Here is a 16,093-nt window from a genome sequence, read left to right as displayed (position 1 = left end):
ATCTAATGAAATGCTATAAGCATATTTCTTTCAACTAAAAAAAAAAAAAGTGGGGAATGTGGCAATACTTTATTCCACAGCCAAAGACTGGTTTAAACTGCGATGATACAATAATTTCTCTTCCTTGAATCAAGGAGAAATAATTAAAAAGGAAACAACTGAAAACCACTAGAAGCACTTAGTAATGATAGAAAAGAAAATAATTAAAGTACACGGATTCTCCAAAATTGACAAACAAATTATACAGATTTTTTAACATGCAAGATTTGCACCCTTTCTATTGAATGAGCAAAATTACCAAGTAAAACTGATTGATTCAAAATGCAAATTTTCAACTAAACCAGATGAGCAAATGGATGCAACTTCCTGCCTCATTTGTTTAGGTCCTGAAACAAGAACTCCCACACTTGACCCTTTTATTTCAAATAGAAGTCCTGTTAAAAAAAAGAGTGAGTTCAATTCATAGAGATAAATGGAGATTGTGATAAATAACTTATATCTTACAACTTCAAAATATATCAAAAATATTTTCTCTAGAGATAGATGACTTACTTTTAAGATCAGGTCTTTGACCATAATGAACATTTGTAGCTTCAACAAGGGACTGATATGGAAGGCTTTCTAATTCTCTATCTGCATTGTAAATCGTTGAACTTGGTGAGACTGTTGGTGATGACCCTTCCAAGTTCTGAATCTGTTTCGCTTCTTTAGCATTTTGTTTGTTCCAAAAGACAGCTACACTTGAAACAACAGCTATCGACACACATATTACTAGCATGTTTAGGAACGCCCTTAAAGGATCCGAGAATATTGCATTCGTGTTATGATCGATCGGGAAAATGTAATAACGAGTAATGATCCCGATTATGATAAGGAAGATGATGAAAGAGGATGAGATTATTGCACCAAGCCAAAGCCAGCTGTTTGGACCTAACATAGCATGTATCGGTTCATCGGATGGATTTGGCTTGAGCCATAGAGTTTGGGGATGAATTGGAGTATCTGGTTTAAACTCTTTGTCTCGTGTGATGTATGCCTCAATTTGGAGTTGAATATTAGAAATGTCACATGTGCCAGAAATTGGTAGGATCAAATCTAGCATTGATAGACATGAAGTGTTCTTGAATGAAGAAATTAGGACAATGTTTGGTGTTTTGCATTTGAATGTATTGCTAAGATATATTAGCTCTCTAATGATAGAGATAAATGGTGTGATGCCACTTCCTCCACTCACCATCACAAGAGTGTGATGCCTGATAGAAGAACAAACAGAAGTTACTATGTGAAAAATCAATGAAATTATTTCTAACAAAGCAAAAGACAATGTTATAATTTTTAAGATGTAGAGACCTTAAGTAATTGGTTGAAGCAGGTCCATAAGGACCTTCAACAGATATTCCAAGACGATCGATAGGCGAAGGATTTGAAAGCAACTGGTAGAGCTTCTGTGTCCAAGTTCCTCCACATTTAATGACCACACTTAGCTTTTCTGGCTCCAATTTACTATTAGAAGTAACAGTAAATGGATGCCACTGCAGCTTTGATATGCTTGGTACATTTATGAACATCACACTAGTGGGATTATAAGTCAACCCTGCCAAAAACATATCACATTAGGACCTACGAGTTCAAATAACTTATGGATATGTCATAAGTAATTTCTTTAAGCTCTCTCAAACAGTTGTGTTAGTAGATAAGTTCAAATAAATTAATTCGAATAGGACCTACGAGTTTACTTTAAGATAATATTAATTACCATTTCCCTTAGAGAAGTTGAGTTCTACACCTTCACAAGGCAAAATACGAGATGAAACCAAACGAACGCCGCGCCTAGATTGTAAGAACCTTAGGAAACGATCAACCAAGAAGAGGTAGAAACTAGGGAGCATAGTGAAGGAAAAGGAAATGTCAACATGAAATATGTAGAAGATGATGAAGATTACGTAGAGGTGATGTGTGTAAAAAAAGAGCTCAAAGAATTTTCTCCTAATTCTTGGAATGGTTGCAATCCACAGGAACAAACCAGCAAGCAAAGATATCTCTCCAGCCAAATTTGATACTCCAACTTTGGTCCATATCAACATCTGCAATGATTTAAAGTCATGGTCCCGTGAGCTAAATACAATACTAAAGACAAAAATAACTTGAAAAGGCATTAATGATACTTGTATACATTTTCTTTTTTTTTTTTTTTTTAATAAGGAAAATTTTTATGTGAATTGGGCTTTAGGCTAACTAAGGTGAAGACATACATCAAAATTCAACAAACGTTAATAGAGGTGTTTACAGACCACTCACTAAAGAAGTCCTTCCGTTGTTCATAGAGCGTTAATAGAGGTGCTTACATATCACTCACTAAGGATGTCCTTCTGCTAGCAGCATAAGTTGAACCGACTTACTTGCAGGGTATGGGTATTTTTTTTTTTTTTTGAAAAGTCAATATTCAATCTAAGGATTACCGACTTATTCGAGTGACCAATCTCACCGACCATTTACGGGGGACTCATTTAAAGTCAAAGCAAAGATCTATATGGATTAGCCCACTAAAACAGACATTCTGGAAGTCGAACCCAAGACATTAAGATGAATAACTGTTGTATACATTTTCTTTAGCAATAAAAAGATAATTTTCAAAAATGTATTAATTTAATCTTAATCTTACTCTTGGGTTAACTCTTAAATTAAATCACAGGTAAGTAGGGATCATCGTCTTGGTCTTGATTATAATTGATGACTAACTAACCTCTGACATTTGATTAGTAGATGCCCAATGGATGATGTAACAAATTCCATGAGTTGTGAAAATTGCCATGAGCATGTGTCCAAGCCAAATATGATACTTGATACAACCTTCAGAAGTGAGGCCAAATATTGGTAGCACAGATGATCCACGTGTCACCGGAAAAAACAAGAATGCCAAACATATGTTCCCAACAAGACCTAACCATATTCCCACACTATACAACTTCTCTTGCTCACTGTAAAAAAAAACACCACAATATAACATTACAGCACATAAATAATGTTGATAACATATACTTTCTAACGCATACTTTAAAATTATATTTTTATTTGTTAGTTAAAACTTATTTAAGTGTTCGAAAATGTGTTGATAGTACAATTCAATATAATAACAAACTTATCTATCTACGACTGAAATTGAAGTAGCGTTCCATACGTTGTTTCTTCAACTATTATCAATACAATATTTTTAGTAATTGGAAAAAAACTGATCATAGCTTTTCACAATATTTTGGTTCAAAACACATATTGTGATTGTTACTACAAATGCAATTAATTCAATATTTATTTTTGCAAACCCAACCGTAATTAGGATGTTTAACCTTTAATAGGTACCACAACCACATGGTATTTTTAAGGTTTAGGTCTTTGGGTCTACTATAAGATTAATTATGAAGTTGACGGTTGAATATCTGTTTTTATTTTTTATTAAGGTTGAGCTACTTTTATATAGACAACTCCAAGAATCAAACTGATAATATTTTCTTGAAGAAGAGACATGTTGTCAACTTTTCAACATTGCATTGTGTGATTCAAAACCTAATTAATAGGTATGATAAGATACTCTATCTTGTCCTTTTTGTAAACAAGATTATTTTACTTCACACATTTTAAGAAATTATTTATAAATTACAAAAACATTCTTATAAGCTATTAATATCGTTGCTAAGTGTTTGAGGGAAAGAAATAATTACACTGTATTGCCGTACTCTACCGCTATTTTTGAGACTGTTTTAAAACCGATGTGCAAATAAGTTGTAAAAGACCAAACAAGAAGTGCAATGAACATGAGCAAGAATGCTATCTCTGTGATAGAAACAATTCCAAGTGGTCCTTTTACAAGCATTGGACGGTTCCATATGGTTGTCCCATGTTTCTTCCCATTACGACTGATTGTGCAAAAAAAAAAAATACATATATTAATAGATGCAAATTAGAGTATAGCACAAATAGGGATAACTAGATTAAGGTTAAAAAAAATTATTACATTTCTATGTTGCTCTCATTTGATGATTTTTTGGCTATGTGTAGATAGACACATCCCAAAGTAGCTATTAACAAGACTGGAAAAGTGTACATAAGGATCGTTTCACCTGAAATAAGAACAATTATATGATATGAATATTATTATGTTTATTAATCAGCATAAAGTAGTTAATGAACGCAAGCATACAAAAAGGTGAAATGCATAATATTTGAATAAAAAATAAAAATATATACCTTGTGCACCAAAATAGGTAGGATCAGCCTTGCCACGGATTTTAGGCAACCATTTTACGTTGAAAGTATTTGTAGGCATCATTATCCAAATCATAATAAAACCCAGAAACAACAGCACCACCAATAACCTTATTATAGATTGAGCCTCACGAGCCATATTTTTTTTCTTGTTTTGGGTTGTATGTGAAAGTGGGAAATTTAATTGTTTGGAGAGAAGAAGAGACAATTTTTCATATGGATGAGGAATATTATGAGCCGAACTTTACATATTTATAGTTAATAATTAGAACTAAGTCAAAAAAAAATATATTAGAATTATTATAATGGAACAATTAGCAACATGTACATTTATAAGTATTTTCAAATACAGAAGGAATGTCGACAAAATATTTAAAGATTAATTTGATTTGATGGATTTCTCACACTTCATTATAGAAAAATAAATGTAAAATAACTTGTAAGTGCATTTTAAATTTGGAGGAAAAAAAACATTATTTCTAGGCTTGCGACACTAGAAGGAAAAAAACAAAAAAGCATGGTTCACGTCCAACAGATACGTACAAACTTTGGAATGTAGAAATTAATATAATATTATTTTTATTAGATTACGTGTGACCCAGAAAATATTAATGTTGGTCCCTTTCCTTCAAAAAAAAAAAAAAAATTAATGTTGGTCCCTTATACTTTACAGTTGACATGAAAGGAAGGTAACCGTTTCAGTTGTGAATAATGCCAAATGAAAGAATCAACAAAATGCTCAAGGTAAGGAAATGCATTGCGATGCAATTATGACCGTTATTTTGCCGTATTATGTCATTTGCTTATGCTCATAGAATACCCAATTATTTTTATTTTTCTAAGAAGCCAAAATAAATTTTATTAACAAAATGATCAAGTCCTTTCAACGTAAGATGTGTTAGAAAGAGACTTAGATAACATTTAAACAATTACAATGCAACTAACATTTAAACAATTACAATGCAACAATTGGTAAAACATGTGAATGAAAGAAGCAAGTAAACAAACTTCGAAAGTGCTCCGAAACATATAAGGGGTTACGCCACCAAAAATGATAGTCGAAAATAGTATATTTAGTTTTCAACCACTAAAAAGACGGAAGTTTAACTTTTTCAAGTAAATGTTGCCGACTTTTCTCCTTATACTAAAAAATACAATTGTTTCTTTCTTTTCAAATTATTCAAACACATGAAAGCCAAATTAGATGCAACGCTTATTGAGAATTCTTTAAGCATCCTCCTAGATGTCCAAATTGAATTGAACGATGAGTGAGGCGCACCGAATTCATCATTTCGAAACCTATCCAATGCGAAACCAATGACCAAATTCTTCCGAAAAAAATCGCATCTCAATAACAGATGACCCACATCCTCATGGTTACCACAACCTCCCACACAAAGTTGTGCATTAGTTTGAAGCACACTCCCACCTAAATAAGTTATTTGTTGTAGGAATATGATTACGAAGCAACAACAAGAAAAAAGACTTACTATCAGAGGAACCGCTTTATGCCAAATAATGCATGTAGTTTCAGAAAGAGTTGTGATCCACATAAGCCAAGTAATAGTAAGGCTCGCTTACAATGTACTTTAGACGAATGCAAATGTCACAACTACATGTCTTCCACATGACTAGCCTGCAAAACAATAGAATTTAACAAGACACTACACTCTCCCACCTGCTCTTCCTCCCAAGCCAATAAATGTGTTCTCCATTGCCACGCCTCCCCTCCCTTAGCCCAACCTAAAGAACTCAGACAACTTGTTCTCGGCCAAGTCAAATAGCCTTCTAAACTAAGTCAATTCTTTTGACATTTTCAATAAATGGGACATTTTTAGCAGGTTGAAATGAACACGTAATCTAGACATTGAAAACAGGAAAAGATTTTGCAATTTTTTTGGTAGAAAATAAGGTTTTGCAAAGTAAACATTCATTATGAAAATATTAGATTATAAGGTTTTCCGATGTTATAAATTGAAATATGAAATGTTGTACAACTTAAGTTTGGACTTTATAAATATTTGAATTTTCCCTCAAAAAAACATAAATATTTGAATTTTCTTTTTGAAAATTTATCATTACAAATGCTATATTTATATTTATTTTTTTAAGGAATATTTATATCTTAATATATGGAGACTTATGTTTTTTTTTTTAGCAAAGGCAAGATCAAGCCATTTCATTCAATAATAAAGAGTACAAGTAATCAGGTACATCAGTGAAATTATGGGGGCTAGGGTGAGATAGGACAGCTCTAGTCATAGTATAAGCAATTTTATAAAACTTTTTCTCTCCATTTTATTTGCTTCCCTCTGACATGCCTCACAACATAACCATTGTAGGATGCCAATAAATCCTTACATCTATGAATAATGGAGACTTATGTTTTTAAACATTATATTTGGATTTATATTTAATGGTTAATTTTTTCTTAATTCTTCTGTCATTAGATAATTGATCTTTGCCCCTTATGCACGTAAACTCATCCACTAAAACTTTTTTTTTATTTCCCACCATAAATTAATTTATTCACCGATTTTTGTCAAAGAATTGTTGCGTCACTATTCTAAACAATTTCAATTTGCTAATGCTTTCACAAAAAAAAATTTAGGAAATGCTTTCACAAATGTTGTCTTTCTATTCTTTCTCACACACAGCGTAGTGGAAGCCACAAACCATGCCTGTGTAGCAAATTTTCTTATGCTTTCCTTTTCACATAAATCGTGAAAGAAAAAAGAATTGAGTTTTGCTGACTTCACCTTCATTCCAGAACCCAAGATTTTGAAGTGGAAATTAACTTGAATGTGAACAACTGATCATCAAGATAAACAGAGTTAAAATAATAAAATAAAAACCATTTCTTATTAGAATTGATGATTAAACATGCAACTAATTAATGATGTAGCCAATTCAATATTTATTATATATAACCAAATGTCCTATTATATTTTATTAATAATTAAAATAATTGTGCAAATAGTGTTTTGGGTAGGTCGATAAAAAAATTTAGTGATAAATGTTAGTAATTAGTTTTTTTTTTATAATTTTTCTTCTATTTTATAGATGGAACCAATAAAAACACTATTAGGTTTAGAAGGGAAAAAACAAAGAACATGTTTCACGTCCGTATACATACAGTATTTGGAATGTAGAAATTATTATTTTGCATGAGATTACGTAATGCTGAGGCTCATGGAGAGTTGACATAAATAGAAGGTTAACTTAACTTGTGATTAATGTCGAATGAAAGAATCAGGCCGTTAATGCTAAAGTCAATCATTTCATTATACTACCCCTAGTGTTTTTTTTATCAACATAAAACCTCTGAAGAAAAAGAAATATTTAGAAAACTTTGTTTGATTAAAAAAAAATAGCTCATAGTTAGATATGTTATAAGTTGATAGAGATTAGAGAATGAGCTTATGGCAGACAAGCTAACTAATAAACTAAATATGTTAGTTTTTTTTTACTGTAATTTAATAAGTCAGTTGATTGAATTTTGAAGTGTTTGGTATCTTTATATAATACAAAAGCATACATCTATAAGCAATAGTACACTCCTATAAAACATGAAATGACTAAAAGAGAATACTAAAAAAAATTATAAACTCATTCAAATCTCAATTCACAATAAATGAAAATGGTACACTCCTATAATACATAGATTTCTTTTATGGGAAATTGATAACATTAAGCACCAAATAATATAAAAAATCTCACTTTAATTTGACATGATATACATGGAACTTTTGTTCAAAAAAATTGCATTTATGATCAATTATCATTGATTAAGTACTGTTAAGTGGAGAAAAATGTCTTAATTTTCAACCATTCAACCATTCAAATCATTTTAATTATCATTTTTTTTCAACCATATATACTTTGTTTTAATTTTTAACTGGTTAGAGTTAAGCAAATCATCATAAGTTTTTATAGGTTGAATTGTACATTACACAAGTGAACCAATAAAATTATAGCATAGTACCAATTTTTAATATGTAAATCAATTAGAGTATAAGATGCGTCACTTTTTATGTTGTGAGCCAATTAAACACTTTAGAATTAACCAATTTCGCATCATATTTTTTTTTGTTTTTTTTTTTTGAAGGAATATTTTTTATTTGTTTAAAATGTAACTTGCTTCCATTATTTTCCTATATATAGTATATGTTTCTTTCATCATTTTCACATGCATATTTCTTCCAAAGAATGTTGTCAAACTCCAAAAAAATGTCATTACACCAAGATCCGATAACTTCTTTGAGATCAATTCGGTCATAGAATCATGAAGCAAAGTTGTTCGAATCATTCATGCTTGGTTCGTTCATGATGTCATCTGTGACACACATCCGTTCTATCTAGATATGGTTCTCATGGATGCATCAATATGTATATTATGAATGTAATTTTATTTTCACTTTTTAAATTATTCTAATTTTTGAATTTTTATTTGAAATAATTTTTATATTTATTATAAAAAAATTAAGCAAATGGAATCAAAAAACTAACAAACTAGTTCATCATAAAGTTCAGAGTTATAAGGGAGTCTGCAATGGGTTGGATCATTATATTTGGTTAAAAGAAACCCTAAAAAATGATATTGACAGCACATCTTCATCAAAAAACTTAAGACATTAGGTATATTGGTCATCTTACTTACATGTTGCTCAATATCTACTCTTGCATCTAATATAAAAGTTTAACTCACACATGACAAATTAATATCTCTCCCTTAAATGTGAGACTCTTTGTGTCTATGATATGGTGAAATAGCCGAATAAGGTGTCAGTACAACATGGTAAAAAAGTAAGAAGACGAAAGAAATGATAAGGGAAGATAGTAAGTTACAAAAGATGTTTTGCTCTTTTCTTTCATGAGGGAAATAAATGACGAGGGAAGAGAAAGTAAATTACAAAAAAGAAAGAAGACGAAAGAAATGATGAGGGAAGATAGTAAGTTACCGGTAATTTTATGAGTTTGTTGAACGATTTAAAGATTATTGAATAATTATGCTACCATAAAATTATACTCATTAAGAAAATGTCACATCAATTATAAATGTCTAATAAGCATGTATTTTATCAACTCAACATAACACATATTTTGTCAAATTTCATATTGACACCACATTTTCATTTAAATTCTTTAGATCCATGTATGTGGATAATCTCACTTATATATTATTCAACATCTACTCTTTCATCCATTATATAAGTTTTACTCAAATTTGACATATTAACATCTCACCCTCAAGTGTGGACTCTCCGCGTCTTTAATTATGTGGCATAGTCAAATAAGGTTAAACGAAGGCACAACATGGTCAAAAGGGTGATTTGATTGTAATCGAATGGAGGGAGGTTTATGTTCTTTTCTTTCGTGAAAAGAGAAAATGAAAACTAGAAAAAGAAAGAAGATGAAAAATATATTTGAGATTGAGAAATATGTCTAATGAAAAAGAAACTTTAGATTGAGTGAATTATTGGTGATTTTATGGGTATGTTGAAGGAGTTGAAGATTTATGGGTTATTAATTTACCAAAAAATTAGACACAATTAAAAAAATGTTTGAACATTTAAAAATATCTAATAAACGTGTATTTTGTCAACTCAGCATAACACATCAGCGTTTTTATTTGGTTAAATTCTAACAAAGATCAGAATCGAAAGAATTTGAAATAATAGAAATTGGTTAAAAAATGTTGCATTAAAACGGATGGCACCCAAAATTAAACAGATGAAATCTAAAAACTAACCAAACCGTTCATCGTAATGTTCAGAGTTCTAAGGGAGCGTACAATGGATTGTATCATAACATTAGGTTAAGAGCAACTAAACAAATGAGATTGACACCACATCGTCAGCTAAAACCTTAAGACATTAGTTATATTGATCATATCATTCATACATTTCTCAACATCTACTATTGCATCCAAACAAAGTCAGATAAAGTCAGACTGAGGCACAACTTGGTAAAAAAAAGGTGAGTTGGTAGCGGTTTCATAGATAAATGTTTTTGTTAATTTTTTTTTGAGGGATTGTTCATTTATTTCATGAAAAGATAGAAAGTAAATTAAAAAAAAAAAAAGAAAGAACAATAAAAAGAAATTAGAACATGAGAGAGAAATGATAAGGAAAAAAAATTAAGGAATGTTAGTTTCATTCGCGAGAGTATAGGAAATAGTGAGTTGTTGGTAATTTTACAGATTTGTTGAAGGAGTTGGAGATTATTGGTATTTATGCTACCAAAATAGTATACTTATTAAAGAAAAAATGCCACATCAATTCAAATTGTAAAATAAACATCTATTTTGTCAACTCAGTAGAACACATTTACACTTTTCCATCGTCAGATCCTACCAAAGAACAAAAGTGAAGCAATTTGAAATAACAGAGATTAAATAATATTTTTTTGCATGAAAGCGAATGACATCCAGAAACTAAAATTTAAACAAATCCCAAAAACTAACAAAATAATTTATCATAATGTTGAGAGTTCCATTAGAGACTATTGAGTTGCATAATCATATTAGGCTAATAGCAACTACACAATTGAATCATATTAGGCTAAAAACAACTACACAATTGAGATTGACATCACATTTTCACTCGAAATTTTAAGACATTAGGTGTATGGGTCATATCATTTATATGTAGTTCAACATCTACTCCTACATACACTGGAATTTTAACTCACTAGATGCATTCACATCTCTTTGTTAAATGTCAGACTATATGTGTTCGTGATCCACCACAAAGAACCACGTCCGTGCACTCTCTCACAATGTTAAATTGAGATATTACACAACTGTTGGGCCTTCTGAAGGACCAACCACTGGTGTGAATCGACACATTTGAGAAAGTTCAACCACACATGTGAGAATGATACCACATTTTCATCCAAAATATTAAAATTTAAGTATGAGTTTTTTCATTTATTTGTTGTATATATTGAGCTTGAAATGCATTTGATATATCACAATATCCTCTCTCTTAAGTATGACGAAATTATACCCCGTGTTTGGCACGGGTTTCCATACTAGTAAAATTAACAGTTGAACTACTTAATAAATTAAAAATAATTAAATAAGTTAGTTGATCAAATTTGAAGTATTTAGTATAAATTAACAATTGAACTACTTAATAAGTTAAAAATGACTGAATAAGTAAGTTGAATGAATTTGAAGTATTTTGTATAAAATTAACAATTGAAAATATTTTAATGTTTTTCAATTAAGATAATGAAGGTAAAAAATAAGAAGAAACATGGTCTAAGACAAGGTGGTTGATCATATATTGCAAATTATATATATAAACTAACATCTTGGACATTAGCTACCGTTGACAAGTTAGGGTTAAATAAGTTTTTCATTTCTACAAAATCATATATTGCAAATTACATGTTTATAAACTAACGTCTTGGACTTACCAAACATAGTCTAAAACAAGTCATTTACTACCATTTCCCTTTCTTATAAAGGTGACATACCAAATTGTAACAAGGTGGTTGATCAAATTTAACTTTATCATTGGTGGAGATAATTATTAAGGGTAGAAATAATTTTTCATTTTGTCAACTGGTGGTTTAACCTATTAGTAGAAGCGGTAAAACAAGTAAACCATTCTATTTTACCCGACCTGCTATTAACCCATCTAAAGCAGGGGCAACTTTCGATGGTCGAATTGAAATTCTCACCCTACCCCACCCCTCATCTCATCTCATCTCATAGTTATTAAGTAGAATAATTCAACTAAGGGTTATTCATAATATTATTGGTGATGTTCATCCCTTACAGATGGAAAATGGAGATTTGGCATTAAGGTCAAGAATGATAGTGGAGCTTTAATTGTAGGTACAATGTTGACCCTAGAATACCTAGGTTTTTTACTTCTACTCCGATTTTGTTTGGTAACTAGTAATAGACCCGTGCATCCGCACGGGTCACGTGACATTGTGCAAATCATATAAAAAATAATTACATTGTTAATATCATGAAATGTTTGAAATATTAAATGAAAATTATCAACATTAATATAATTTTTTTATTGAATATTTATTTCTTATAAATAGTAAAATATGTTAAATATTTGAGTTGCGTATGTTATGGATTTTATTTTCTAATGTACAGGAAAACAAATTTTTATATACATATTTGAGAAAGTTAATAAACTAATTTTTTTTAAATCTCATGATTATTTTCAAAATATCAAAATTAATGTAATATTTCTATTAAATAACTTTTTATTTATATGAAAAACATCGTTCAATATTTGCATCGCGCCCGTTGCAGATTTTATGTGTTTTATCTACATAAATAAATTTTTATGTAAATATATGAGAAAGTTGATATGATAAAATTGTGGAAACTCATTAATATTCTCAAAATATAATAGTGTTTCTATTGAATAAATTTATATTTTACATGCAAAATACCGTTCAATGTTTGCACCGCACCCGTTGCAGATTTTATGTGCTTATATATGCATAAATAATTTTTTATATACATATATGAAAAAATCGATATGAAACTTTTTTGAAAACTCGTGACTATTTTCAAAATATCAACATCAATGTGTAGTTTTTATTAAATAACTTTTTATTTTATATGCAAAACACTATTCAATGTTTGCACCGCACCCGTTGCAGATTTTATGTGTTTTATCTGCATAAATAATTTTTTATGTAAATATATGAGAAAGTTTATATGATAAAATTATGGAATCTCATTAATATTGTCAAAATATAATTGTGTTTCTATTGAATAAATTTATATTTTACATGTAAAACATCATTCAATGTTTGCACCGCACCCGCTGCAGATTTTATGTGTTTATATATGCATAAATAATTTTTTATGTACATATATGAAAAAATCGACATGAAATTTTTTTGGAAACTCGTGACTCTTTTCAAAATATCAACATCAATGTAGTGTTTTTATTAAATAACTTTTTAATTTATATGCAAAACATTGTTCAATGTTTGCACCGCATCCGTTGCAGATTTTATGTGTTTTATGTAAAGAAACAAATTTTTATCTAAATATATGAGAAATTTGATATGATAAAATCGTGGAAACTCATTAATGTTGTCAAAATATAAACATTAATATTGTGTTTCTATTGAATAACTTTTTATTTTATATGCGAAACACCGTTCAATGTTTGCACCGCACCCGTTGCAGATTTTATGTGCTTATACATGCATAAATAAATTTTTACGTACATATATGAGAAAATCGATACGATAAAATTTTGAAAACTCGTGACTATTTTCAAAATGATAAAATGTTGAAAACTCGTGACTATTTTCAAAATATTAACATCAATGTAGTGTTTCCGTTAAATAGCTTTTTATTTTATATTTAAAACATCGATAACTATTTGAACCGCACTCGTTGAGGATTTTATAAGATTATATATGCAGAAGAAATTTTTTATTTAACGATATATGATAGTCGATATGATAAAATTTGGAAAACTCGTGACCATTTTCAAAATATCAACAACATTGTATTGTTTCTCCAAAATACCGTTAAATATTTACACCGCACTCATTGTAGAATTTATGTGGTTATCTCCAAAATCAAATTTTATGTACACCGATATGAGAAAGTTTTTTTTTTTTAAGAAACCGATATGAGAAAGTTGATATGATTGAATTTTGAAAACAAATTATTAATTTAAAAATATTAACATTAATGTATTGTTTCTTTTTTGAAGAAATTAATTCGTTTCTATTAATTTTTTTATATGCAAATTAGTAAGATTAAGAGATTAAAAGAGATCAGAATACACTATTTTCCTATACTTATGGCATAAAAGAGTAATATAAACTATTTTCTTATATTTATTCTATAATACACTGTTTTTTCTTATTATTTAATAGAAAATTGACCATGAAACGCACTAAATTAGTGATATTAGAAGTCTGATCGATGATTTTTTGTTCAATTTATTTAACAGATAAAGAGAATCAGATATAATAAGGAGAAGAAAGAAGACACAAATTGACTTTTATATTTGCAAAATATAGGGAATTAGTTGTAGGCTTCGTAGTGATAAACCAAAAAAAAAAAATTAAATATATAAGATAAAGGGAATCAGATCACAAGGAGAAGAAAGATGAAACAAATTGGTGTTTTTTATTTGCAAGATTGAGAGAATTATTGTTAGGCTTGGAAGTGATAAACCAAAAGAATTAGTTATGCTTGGAAGTGCTAAATCTACAAAATGACGATATAGAGGCTCCGAAGTGATAAATATACAAAATGACGATATAGAGAATTAGTTAGGCTTGCAAGTAATAAATCTGAAAAATGATGATACATAGGCAAAAGAATTAGTTATGCTTGGAAGTGTTAAATCTACAAAATGACGATATAGAGGCTCCAAAGTGTTAAATATACAAAATTACGATATAGAGAATTAGTTACGCTTGGAAGTAATAAATCTGAAAAATGATGATACATAGGGAATAAGTTCGGCTAGGAAGATAAACAAAAATATATATAATAATTTTTTAAAGATGAATAAATTAAATTTTTATTTTGTAAAATGACGATTGAACCCATATAATTAAGAAGATTATGAGTTTAATCAAGGATAATTATGAAATTTACTGGAGTAAGGTTTTCTTATTTTCTTATTATAATAGTAGTAGTAGTAGTAGTAGTAGATTAGTAGTAAAAGTAGATATTTAAATTTGTTGTGTGGAATTGAAAAGATAGTCGTCTGCCTTTTAAAAAGGACAATTATGAAATTTTGTTGGATTTCAATTTTTATATATTAATTTTTTGTTGAAAGAATTTTCGTATTGTTAGTAGATTAAAAAACAATTAAAAATTTAAAATTAAGAATATTTTGAAGACTTATTAATTTTGCATTCAAAAAACAAATATGCTTGCAAAATTGTTATATCCGTGTTTCATGATATTTGTTTTTATTTCATTTTTTAAAAAATAAATAAATTTATTTCATAGTTATCCGGAAAAATTTGTTAGACTTGTGATGATCATTATCCGTATATTTTTTTAACAAATTAATTAATTTCATTTTTTTAACAAATTAATTAATTTCATTTTTTTTTGACAAGAATTAATTTCATATTTATCTGTGGAAATTTGTTACAGTTGTGATGACAATTATCCATAATTAATTTGCTTTTTTAAAAAACAATTAAATTAAATTTTGCAAAATGATCATTATGCACATAAAATCAAGGAGATCATGAGTTTTAAAGAGGACGATTATGAAATTTTCCTGTACTTCAACTTTTATATATTGTTAGTAGATAGAGGTTAGAGAGAAAAAATTTGGACACCATGGTTTGCTCTCATGCACCTTAAAATGACGTTTTTACCTTCAACGGTAGTTAACTACCGTTCGCTGGTGAATGATAGTTAATTGTTGTTTGCTCAGTAGCAGCAGTTAACTGTCGTTATCTTCTGGTCATATAACAGGTTAGAACAACAACTCCCACATTTGAGTAAAACACGAACCAAACTCCCTCAAAACTCCCACAAAACAACATCCATCAAATTTCTACAAAGTCAAGAAACTAATCAATCAAATAACAAGTGTTCAAAATCTCTTAATGTACACATTCTTAATTTTATGTTAGTTTTTTTAAAAAATTAATTACTCATATGTTAGTGCTTAGGGTTTACGAAATTGGTGATATTTTGGGTAGTTTATGATCAAATACTTGCATTTTTTAGTGTCAATGTAGTTTAAATTAAGTTTAAGTGCAATGTGGTAGTTTGAAAATTGAAACAACACAACGAACAAAGTATGTATATTTTGTGCTCCAAGTGTTTTATGAAATGCCTAAGAAT

The 16,093-nt window shown here is 29.2% G+C and overlaps 1 protein-coding gene across 1 annotated transcript; it reads right to left on the bottom strand.

The window, feature by feature from the left end:
• Positions 1–50: 50 nt before the first annotated feature.
• Positions 51–4,481, bottom strand: LOC146897702 (ferric reduction oxidase 2-like). The gene is made up of 8 exons (XM_085738390.1): positions 4,243–4,481; positions 4,010–4,115; positions 3,717–3,911; positions 2,744–2,978; positions 1,757–2,084; positions 1,351–1,594; positions 553–1,253; positions 51–434 (listed from the first exon to the last, which is right to left on the bottom strand). Exons 1-8 carry the CDS (start codon positions 4,397–4,399, stop codon positions 295–297), a joined length of 2,106 nt encoding a protein of 701 aa, XP_085594516.1. The 5' UTR covers positions 4,400–4,481; the 3' UTR covers positions 51–294.
• Between the last annotated feature and the right edge of the window lie 11,612 nt (positions 4,482–16,093).

The sequence above is a fragment of the Medicago sativa genome, chromosome 8 (assembly GCF_051527215.1).
Source record: "Medicago sativa cultivar Bolivia chromosome 8, Bolivia_mono, whole genome shotgun sequence".
Taxonomy (NCBI): Eukaryota; Viridiplantae; Streptophyta; class Magnoliopsida; order Fabales; family Fabaceae; genus Medicago; species Medicago sativa.
This window is presented reverse-complemented; position numbering and strand designations above follow the sequence as displayed.